Source organism: Notamacropus eugenii, chromosome 4 (genome assembly GCF_028372415.1).
Source record: "Notamacropus eugenii isolate mMacEug1 chromosome 4, mMacEug1.pri_v2, whole genome shotgun sequence".
NCBI classification, from domain to species: Eukaryota; Metazoa; Chordata; class Mammalia; order Diprotodontia; family Macropodidae; genus Notamacropus; species Notamacropus eugenii.
Window position 1 is genome coordinate 257,554,795 of NC_092875.1, and position 12,136 is coordinate 257,566,930.

At 35.6% G+C, this 12,136-nt stretch overlaps 1 protein-coding gene across 3 annotated transcripts in view; it reads right to left on the minus strand.

Annotated features, from left to right (window-relative positions):
• Positions 1-12,136, minus strand: part of LOC140501169 (desmocollin-3-like) — an 89,314-nt gene that overhangs the window by 14,516 nt on the left and 62,662 nt on the right. For all 3 annotated transcript variants that reach the window (XM_072604468.1, XM_072604466.1, XM_072604467.1), the window contains exons 11-13: positions 9,081-9,223; positions 3,043-3,267; positions 457-684 (exon numbers count right to left, since the gene is read on the minus strand). In XM_072604468.1, the coding sequence (XP_072460569.1) occupies positions 457-684; positions 3,043-3,267; positions 9,081-9,223 (596 nt within the window). The remainder of the gene's footprint in view (positions 1-456; positions 685-3,042; positions 3,268-9,080; positions 9,224-12,136) is intronic.

The window sequence follows — 12,136 nt, forward strand, 5'->3', positions numbered from 1 at the left end:
ACAAATTACATTTACGCATATTTGCATGTATCCCCATGTATAGAACTAGATATAAGTAAAGCTAAGGAGATAACATTTTTAAAGGCTTTGAATATAATGGTGATTTTCACACTGGTTCTTAAGTATTAATATAAAAGATATTTACTTAAAAGTGGTATAGTAGAAAGAGGAGGAACGTTGGCAATTAGAAGCCCCCTGGACTCAATCCAGCTTGACCTTAGAAAGTCACCATTCCCATGAGGCCCAGATTTATCATTGATAAAAATGCTGGTGACAACACTTATAGTATGGTATCTCTCCCACGGGGTTGTTGTGAGGAAGATAATTTGGAAAATGTAAAGCTCCATACTCTGATAGCATGTCATTGTGGCAGAATCTCTGGTCTGGAAGGAATCTCAGAGACTATCTAGCCCAACCAGCATCATTATTATGTTCAACTAAAACAGAAAGACTTACAAAATAGTAATGCTACACCCAATAATATTGCAAGGATGGCCCATGTGCCCAGTCTTGTGTCTGGATATACTGATTTCTCAGATTTACATTGTTCTGGATGAACACAATCACATAGATTAACACGCAACATGCTTGTTGAAGACATTCCGTGTCTATCACTCACAGTGATAGGTATGGAATATTTTCCAAATTGAGCATTATTCTGATATGAAAGACGTGCAGATGTATCTGAAAGAAAAAAAGCCAAGTATTATCAACTATAAGTTACATTCACTGCTGCTCATCCTTTTATCACTCTATATTTTTCATCACAGTTATCTATAATCACACTCCTGTTGAGCTATGTTATCATTCAGTGACTTACTCAGTGCTTAACCTATATGTTATCTTCCTAGGCAATGAGATATGGAGAGAATAAGGCATAGTCTCTGCCTGCAAGGAGTTTATGCTCTAAGAAGAGAAATGAAACAAAGGCAAAATTAACAATGATGCAAAATAAAGCATGCTGAGTAAATATGAAAGGTACAGATAAGCTTTAGGAGAAATTCAAGGAACTTCTCACCAGTGGTAGGTCACAAAAAAATTCCAGGGAGGAAATGGCAATTGAGCTGGACCATTAAAGGTATGTAGTTTTTTCAATAAGTAAACATTAGGGGTGGGAAAGGAATTGAAGGAAGTCTATTTGAGGCATAGAGGATTGAATGGAGGTAGAAAATGAAAAGATAAAGTGAGGGATTAGTGATTCATGCAGTTTGCCAGGAAAGACTATGAAAGGATTATCTGAAATAAATCTAAAAAAGACAGACGGGAACTAGACTACAAGAATATCTACAATACAGCACTAAGGAGTTTAGTTATTTTTGGCTAGGAAATTGGGAACCACCGAATGTTTCTAAGCAGAAGAATGACACAATAAAAGCTATTTTTGATTAAATTTCCACAATTGCTTAAATCATTAAATATAACTCTCTTTACCTATATCTCTAGCTACAAATAACTCTGATGAAGCCATCTTATTTGTGCTGACCAGGATATCTTTCTATAGAATATCCCTGTGAAAACCTACTACTAAGCCCAAATACCAACGTTTCAGCAGTATTTGTCTTCTAGGATAATCTATAGCTTTTAGTATATTTAGAGAAAAAATACCAAATACCTTTTACTCTGAAAGTTTGACACCAGAAACTGCATAAGTTGCTACTATACTCACATGTTATGACAACATACTTTATTTTTCTAAATAATACTAGAAAGAATGACCATACTTCAGAGCTTTGTATTCAAGACTTCACTCTCATATGATGAATACATGCAGACATACACATATATGGGTTTGTGTGTATTTTGATATGTAGACATAGTTCATATTAACAACTATATTATCAACACTGTGATGTTGAAAACTCTGGTTTTATGCCATTAGAGAAATACAGCATCATATTTTTGTTATCACCAATTGATGATAGGTTATTCACTATTGCCTATAACTAATTCATTGCCTGTAACTAATAGATCCAAAGGTTTCCATGAAATAGCTTTGTGATATTTTTTGTAACTTAAAAACAAATCATCAGAAACATAATTTAAATATAATTCTTGATTCTGTACTACTGATAATGATTTTGGAGACAGGTTGATATCAAATGACAAATAACATTGAATAAGGGAAATAAAGTGGTTTACTACCCTGGAAAGTGATTAACAACTAATGCCTACCACTGGTTAAATTCTAAAAGAACTGGAGGTCAGACAGAAACTATGGCAGAGATTTTAGCTGTGGCTGATATTCTAAGAGAAATCAAAGGATTTTAGCATTAGCATGGGTTTAGGAGGTTATCAAGTCCCCATATCCAAATAGAAAATCTTCTACAGAATCCCTGACAAGTACTAAGTCAAGTTTTCAAATCGCTAGTGCTAGGAAACTTCCCAATGCAGCCCATGCTACTCTAAGACAGTTTAGGAGGTTTTCCCTGACATTTAACCAAAATCATCTGTGAAAACTTCTACCCATTGCTTCTAATTTTGTTCTCTGAGGCTAAGGGTGGGGTGGGGAACAGGTCTAATTTCCTCTTTCCTGAAGTACACCTTTCCTTGGTGTACTTCAAATACCAAAACCACAACTCATCTTTACCCCCAGAGTCTATCCTCTTCATATTCTTTCTATTACTGCTGAAACTACCACTGTTACATCAGCACATACCTTGGTGTCATTCATGATTCCCCACTCAAACACACTCAATCCATTATCAAATCTTATCATTTCTACCTTCATAACATCTCTCCTATACATCCTGATATTTTCACTCATACAGTCAAAACCCTGGTACAGACCATCATCTCTTACATTAACTATTGCAATGACCTTCTAGTTGATTTCACTGCCTCAAGTCTATCCCCACCTCAACCCACTCTTCTACTCAAAGGCCAAATTTAGTTCTGTCTGTGTGTCTGTCTCTGTATCTCCCCCCGCCCCCCATATGTTTCCTGAGAGCAGAATCTATGTTGTACCTATCTTTGTACCCAATGTTCTTAGAATAAATACATCAGGCTTCTAGTAAGCATAAAATTGAGTTGTAGATCATGTACCATTCAATCTGGTGATTGTCCATATTTTCTGGATTTCAGGAGAACTGAGTCCTAATTTGAAATCAAATGGAGGCCCATTCATGAGATCATCAGAATCAATAGCAACAACTGTTGTGTGTCCCATCTTTGGTTTGCAAAGTACTATATTCTCTTGATGGATGACTGGAGCATTGTCATTCACATCTTCAAGGATAATTCCAAGGGTACCAGTACATGTTTTACCATCTAGAAAAATTGGAGAAAATTTCAATGTAAGCTTTTACTCTTTTATTCATTCCTGGTGGTGATCAGTTACATTCAATTTTAAATCTTAATCAACTAGAATCTTAAACATTTTACTCCATCTAGCAGCTTGTATCCTTCCCCCCCACTCTCAGTTTTCTGTTGTGCAGCTTTTTGTGTCTCTATAATCAAAGTAACAAGACTTCATGAAAGGAAACAAAGACTTAAATGATAATGTAGTAAACATGTTAGTTATATAAACTTAAAATATGTCATTTGAGTTGATCACTATCCTAAACCGCTTTAACTTTTACTACTGGAGTAGCTACTTTCTGGTTAAGAGAGGTGAAGGAAAGTAGTAAGGAGATTATAGCAATATATCAAACAATCATACACTATAACCAGGTGGAATTTATACCAGAAATGAAGAACTTGTTCAATATTTGGAAAAACTATCAACATAATTGACCATACTAATAACAAAACGAACAGAAATCATATGATTATTTCAATAGGTGCACAAAAAGTCTTTGACAAAATACAATACCCATTCCTATCAAAAACACAAGATAAGAAGGAATAAATGGAGTTTACCTTAAAAGGATAAGTAATATTTATCTAAAAGCATCAGCAAGCATTACCTGTAATGGGGATAAGCTAGAAAGCCTTCTTAATAAAATTGGGGTGAAGCAAGGATGCCCATTGTCACTTCTAGTATTCACTATTGTACTAGAAATACTAGCTATAGTAATAGGAGAAGAAAAAAGTTCAAAGTATTAGAAGAGGCAATGAGGAAACAAAATCATTATTCTTGGTGATGATATGATGGCATACTTAGAGAATTATAGGGAATGAATTAAAAAAACTACTGGAAATAATGAACAACTTCAGCAAATTTGCAGGACACAAAATAAACCCACTCAAATCATCAGGGTTTCAATACACTACCAACAAAATCCAGAAGCAAGAATAGAAAGACAAATTTCATTTAAAATAGCTATAGACAATATAATATACTTGGGAGGAAAGTTGTAAAGACAAACCCAAGAACTATATGAACACAATTACAAAACACTTTTTTACATGAATAAAACAAATCTAAATATTTGGAGAAAAAAAAACAATAATTTTTCAGGGGCAGACCAAGACAATATAATAAAAATGCCAACCATGTCTAAATTAATCTACTTATTCAGTGCCATAACAATCAAACTACCAAAAAGTACTTTATAATTCTAGAAAAAACAATAATAAAATTCTTCTGAAAGAACAAAAAATCAAGAATATCAGGGGACTCAAAAAAAAATGTTAAGGAAGGTGTCCTAGCAATACCAGATCTCAAACTGTATTATAAAGTGGTAATTATCAAAACAAGCTGGTACTGGCTAAGAAAGAGAGTGGTAAAGAGAAAGAGAGTGGTAAATCAGTGGAATAGATTAGGTACACAATACACCTAAGTAAATGACTATCTAGAGTTTGACAAACCCAAAGATCCAAGCAAATTAGGAGAGCATGGAATAGTTCACCTATCATATCTATAGATCATGGAAGGATTTAAGACCAAACAAGATATGGAGAACATTGCAAAATGTAAAATGGATGATTTTGATTATATAAAATTTAAAATATTTTCCACAAACATAACCAAAGAAACCAAAACTAAAAGCAAAGCAAAAAACTGGAAAAAAAAAAACTTTTACAAGTATCTCAATAAAGGCCTTATTTCTCAAATAAATAGAAAACTGAGTCACATTTACAAGAATAAGCCATTGCTCAGTTGACAAATAATCAAAGAAAATGAACAGGCAGTTTTTAGACAAAGAAAGCAAAGGTCTGTATAGTCATTAAAAAATACTCTAAACCAGTATTAGAGAAAAGCAAATTAAAACAACTCTGAGGTACCACCTCACACCTTTCCAATTGCCTAAAATGACCGAAAAGGAAAATGATAAATGTTGAAGGGAAGGTGGGAAAACTGAGACATATGTACTATTAGTGAAGATGTGAACTGACCTAATCATTCTAGATAGCAATTTGAAACTATGCCCAAAGGGCTATAAAACTGCACATATTCTTTGATCCAGTAATACCATTTCTGGGACTATATTCCAAAGACATAGAAAAAGAGAAAAGGACCTATTTGTACAAAAATATTTATAGCAGTTCTTTTCTTGGTAGCTAAGAATTGGAAATTGACAGGATGCCCATCAATTTTGGGAATGGCTGAACAAGTTGTGGTATATGATTGTAACAGAATATTATTATGCTATAACAAATGACAAGCGAGATGGAATAAAAAAAACCTGGGAAGGCATACATAAACTGATACAAAGTGAAGTGATCAGAACCAGGAAAATATTGTATATAGTAGCAGCAATACTATACAATGAAGAAATATGAATGATTTGGCTATTTTCAGCAATACAAGGATCTAGGATAATATACCAAAGGACTCATGATGAAAAAATGCAATTCACCTGCAGAGAAAGAACTGATGTTGTCTGAATACATTCTGAAACATTTTCTCTCTCTCTCTCTCTCTCTCTCTCTCTCTCTCTCTCTCTCTCTCTCTCTCTCCCTCCCTCCCTCCCTCCCTCTCCCTCTCTCTCCCTTCTTTCTTTTTGAGTCTTCTTGCACCAAATGACTAATATGGAAATGTTTTACAAGATTCCACACGTATGACCTATATCAGATTGCTTACCCCCTCAGGGAACGGAGAGGGGAGGGAGGTATAGAATTTGGAACTCGAAACATTAAAAAAAAAGAATGTAAAAACTGTTTTTACATGAAATTGGGGGAAAATATTTTTAAAAGAGTTTTGAAGGAATACAAGCATATTTGAGGAATTAGAGGGAACACCCCTATAATTCAAAAATCTTGTTTGAGCTTACCCATATCCCGTCACAAAAAAAAAAACCCAACTTATTTTTATTTTTGTCAGAACTTATAAAAGGCAATACTGCATTTCATATTTTAAACATGTTCTTCTGTCTTCTCCATCTGTGCAAGCATTTTTAATAGGCACTTAAATGATTAACAGGAAGCCCCATGGACAGAGGGTGCCCTGGAAAAGCAAGTGATTTTGAGCAAGAATAGTCTATAGCTATCACCCTGAGTGGGTGAAACCTCAAAATAAGAACCTAAAAAGGTCTGAAAAATGGTTAATAAACTACTATGAATACTATATTCTCTCTTCATCTTGCTAGGCTATTGAGGTCTCCTTCCAGACACTGTACAAAAGATACATTCATATATTAATTCATCTTATAGGAAGGGAGAAGTATAGTACAAAACCCCAGGAAAAGTTTTAAAGAGGCTCCGGGAAGGGAGTGGGAGAGGAAAAAAGGAGAAAATGGCACAGCTTTTATGATGAAGTCATGGCTTTGGAAACAATAAATGCTTAGAGTTAAGTCTCCTTATTTCCTTTTATCTCTTTTAATATAAAACACGTAAGATGATTTATAAAATGTGAAACATTATATGAAGACTGACTATAAAACATGATGGGATATGCATTATTATCAACACTTTTAAATGTGAGAAAATGTACATCTAAACTGTAATGCTCTTTTATTTTCAGTAGACAACAAGCTGGTAGAGGGTGTTCTCCCACTCTGAAGTTCATTACACCAATGAAGTCACAGACCCGGTCCCTACTCAGTTTTGCTATTCCTATTCAACAGATGAGTGAAATATCTGCTGAGAAATATGAGCAGTCTTCCCATTTTGAGTCTCTAGTTTAACTATACCTTTCATTCATAATCAGGAAAAGAAACATTCTAAAGCATTGTTTCTTCACTTAGGTCTACAGACCCATAGGTAGATTTCAAGGTGTGGGGGGGAGGTGGTTTGGGAGCAGGAGTTTGGACTTGGATCAGAAAAAAAATTACATCTTTATTTTCACTGACCATTGGTTTTCTCTGTAATCCTTTGCATTTTATTTTGTGCATTAAAACACTATTCTAAGAAGGGGTCCATAGGCTTCATATTAGCAATGGAAGTATATGACACACAAAAAGGTTGAATCTGTGTAATGATGAAAACAGCCAGTAAACAACTAAGTACAAAGTGTTACGTAGGACGGTAGATAGCAATCTTCTTTCTGTCTTCTTATCTGTGAAGTGTATGTTATGCCAGAAAGAAAATATTCTTGCCACTTAGTTCACTGGTCAAAGTATAGGGAGAAAAAGCACTATAAGCTTTTAATATAAAGCTAATTAGAAAGGAGAAATATTTTAAGCTAAAAAATTCCTGTTTTCATTTTAAAAAGAAGTGACTTTTTAAATCAATGAATCGGTTAACATTTATAAAGCATCTATTATGTGTAAGACATTGTGCTTAGCACTGAAGATACAGAAGACAGCAACAGACAGTCCCTACCATCAGACAGCATACAATCTAATAAGGGAGACAACATGTAAACAAATATAGAAATCATGAATGCTCAAATCTAAAATTTTAGTACAATTCACATTTTTATTCTTTATCTTTATCAAATTCTGTTTTCAAATAACCTATCAGCATAAAATGTTTTACTTGGCGAAAGACAGATAATTTTTATAAGGATCAGAAAGAAAAAAATGGACACATTCATTTTAGAAAACAAAAGCTAAAAAAATGAATTGAGCTCTGGCTTGCTATTCCTAATTATGTATTCCTTTTACTGTTTTAATGAAAATAAAATCAACCCCACTGATACTTGATTTTGAACTACTTCGTCACTTTCAGGATCCTTGCTTTCATCCCAAATGATTCCTTCCTCCATACAAATACCAATTTCCCTCCCTCACATATATGTACCATAGTAGATTTTCACATGTTACAGTTTCCGAAAGTATGAATCATTGAATGCCCAGGCCTCTGGGCCCAGTTTCATCAGCTATGAAATGTAGGAGTTTGACTCTGGCCAAGGATGACAAAAGATTTCTTATTCCCAAAAGTCTGTCTTAGATTAATGATGATAAAATAAATATTTCTTCAACACTTGCCAGCTGAGGATGAGAAAAGGTATCCTCAAAATACACTAGATAGCTCCCTAGGAATATCACACAGATATGTGTGTATATGTGCAAATACATGTGTGTATATACACACATATACATATACACACTGTATGTGAGTGCATGCTCATATGTATGTATAATTATATCATGTTTTATAACTATATATATACATAATACATATACTGAAATTCAATACATACTTTGAATATTATTATATATTTCCCTGAGCTAATCCAAAAGAGGGACAGTGAGGTAGCACAGTGGATGGAGTGCTAGGCCTGAGCTCAGGAAGACTCATCTTCCTGAGGTCAACTCTCATCTTAGACATTTACCGTGTGACCTTGGGCAACTCACTTAACTTTGTTGACCTCAATTTTCTCACCTGTAAAAATGAGCTGGAGAAGAAAACGGCAAACCACTCCAGTATCCTTGCTAAGAAAATTTTATATGAGGTTCATGAAGAGTCAGACACAACTGAAAGTGACCGAACAATAACCATCTAAAAGATGAACAATCTACGCACAGATCGTAAATAGCGTCTTGTATTTTATCACATAAATCTTAGATGGGATTAATAGGGATAAAATTCAGCATATAAATTGGAAATAATGAGAAAAAGATACTTGTACATTATCAATAAATAAGGCTGACAGAGTGGACATTAAATTTCATTAGTCATAGGCAATAAAATATATAAACCCCAATTGGAAATTAACAATAAAAAGCAGTACAATAAAACTGGAAAACACTTTGAACACTTGAGTTATGGCATCACCCTATGGTGATTCCTTTTCAATATTATAAATGTCTCACCTTTGTCTGTTGCAAGCACTGTAATGTTGTATACACCATTTTTAATGACCTCTGCCTCTCTGTCCAGTTTTTTGGAAGTTATTATAGACCCTGAAGCTTCTTCAATGGTGACCCATCCTTTGGGATCATTTAATTTCTTATACCTGTTAATACGGAATCAAAAATTTTTCATAAAGCTTAAAAATGTGAAGCATTCCAAAATATAATATTGCTACTAAATTGCTTTCTCATTACATTCTACAAATACATGGAAAGTATAATCACATTACTGGAGAAGCTGTCAAGAGAAGGCATGATGAACATGGGCCTGGGAAGTACCCCAACCTATCAGCAAGGGCAGGGACAGGGAATAAAAGGGGCCATCATAAAAGACAGACGCTTTAGGAGACAGGTTGTGGCAAACTGAGTAATCAGTTCTTCTAAACTATGCGTCATCTCATTCAAAACTGTCTTTGAAGTTTGACTGTCTCCCTACAATTAACTGGTTTCACACCCACAACCCACCCATCTGAGATTTGGGTTCTCTGAACAACTTTACTTAGGGACCAAACTTGGCCTTTTGCTTTACATTTGCTTGGCTCTCCATTTAGAAACCACCTTTCTCCCCTGGAGAAGTATTGTCCTTCTGCCCAAGTTTGTTTTTTGTTTTTTCACTCGTCCCTGGCACATGACAAGCAGCCTTCCCGAGGTTGGGATACCACACTTTGTCTGACTCAGTACTGAGTACTCAGTACTCAGGCAGAGTAACTTGCTAGTCTCCTATCTGGGAGACTTCAGAGCTATAACAATATTTGGCCCAAACATCAGAACAATCACTATTTTGTGGGATGCATTTACTACTGGGTCCAGGAAGAGAGAAATAAAATCTTAGTTTAGGCAGAGAGTAGAATCAGCGGTCTTGGATCTACGCAGCATCTGGAACTCCCTAACATTCTTCCATTGAGCAGACAGTGAATCTCCTAAGGCTTCTAGGTCAGTGAAAGATTTTCAGGGATCCCTACCCCAAGGAGTCCATAGACAATGAGCCAAGGTGACATGACTAGCAGAGTAGGTTTTCTTCTGAGTCACTCCCTGCCTGACTGAATTACCATCCTGCCCAAACCCTGTACAACGTAGACAGATTCCTTTAGATGTTCAAAGAGAGCAGCACACCCTTCACCATCTTAGAGTTAAAACTACCAACTGGCAGTTTTACTGGCTTCGGTAGGGACAACTTACTTCTGGGCCTAAAGTATTTGCTGGCCATAAAATAGCTTTTATTCATGCAAGGAGATACATCCATGGCCTACCTTGACTGCTACTCCTCCTAATCATAATAATTTCACACACACACACACACACACACACACACACACACACACACACACACACCACTTACTATGTACCAGGCACTGTACTAAGCACTTTACAAAATTGTTATCTCATTTGATCCTCACAACAGCCCTGGATGGTAGGTTCTATTGTCACCATTTTGCAGATAAGAAAACTAAGCCTAATAAGAAATTAAATAGCTTGTTCCAGATCACACAGCTAGGATGTATCTGAGGCTCAAGTCCCCCTTACTCTAAGTCCAGCACTCCATCTCCATTGTGCCATGACAACTCAGAGCAATTTCGCTCTGCTAGAACCTTATACATGTTATAACCACTAAACCTTAACCAATCAATTAGAGTTCATCTTCCAGAAGAAGTGAAGGATGCTTATAATTTGGACTTAGGCAACTTCCAATTGTACATGAACAGCCTATACCCTAAGGATGGTTATTTTTAAATATCCAAAAGGGTCCTAATACTTCCACTGCTATCTAGATACATCCTGACTAGTAAGTAAATTATGTATAAACTTTTATATTTTCCATGATGACTGCATCAGGACAAAGGGATCATTCAAACCACTCTGCCTGGTGGTTTATGACTTTAAGTGACTGAAATGTGGCAAAACTAGTTAACTGCAACTATGGCATGTTAGCCAGAATGTCAAATCATTATGTGCCCAGGCCAAGGAGCTGGGGGCATAGGAATAGGAAAGCAATCTTGCTCTAATTCTCTACCACTTCCCCCCAATTCTAGGTGGTGGCAGCATTAAAATCTCATCATGGATTTGCCTTTGGTCTCAGATATAAGATGTCTTTAACTTTTTTGACTTTAACCAAGATGCCTCACTTCCTCCTCTATGCTAGACTCCAGTCAAAGTCAATGCCGTTTCCTGAAGATAAATATATATATATGTATGTATGCGTGTGTGTGTGTGCTCCATGTTGTTCCCTTTTTACATCACCTCAAACCAGTCATTATAATTTCTCTCACATTTACTGACTACATGCCTTCATGACCCATTTGGAAATAATTCACTTCTCCACTGCACTTTCCCTATTTTAATTGTCATAAGAGGAAAATGAACTGAATCCTAGAAATATCTCCAGTACCACCTTTACCACCTATCAGAATGATTGCTCCACTCCAGTGTGCACCCTGAAATTGTTATTAACACCATCTGTTACTCTACTTAGAACAAAGACTTCCATAAAATGATGATTTCCACCATTATTGTCCACCCCATCTACCCTATGCACTGCAGTTCCTAGAGAAGTTGGAGGTCAGACTTATAGCAAGAAAAGTGGCACATAAATGAGAAGTTGACTACTTTCATGCCCCTAGAAAGCCCATGACCAAGTTTGTCTATCTTTCCATAATCTCCATACCATCAGATCTTCCCAAAAACCTGATATAAAGGTCTGCCTACTCATCAGTCAGGTTCTATTGGCAGTGGTTATTCTCCTTTTCCCACCACCCTTGTCCCTTTGGTCTAGAATAATTTCTGTAATGTAATTACCTCATTAGTGAGATAAAGTTCTTTGAGGGTAGAATTTTTTTAATTTCCTCATGGCCATATGTGCACCCTTGGTGTCTAGCACAGTGGCTTAAATAGAGTAAGTGTTTAATAAACATTTGTTCATTTGAATTGAATTCATGTCCTTGACTGCTACAGTTAATTGGGTAAAGGTCAAAAAAAATATTATTCAGATGATCATTACCTCACATAGGTTGTGGGACAAC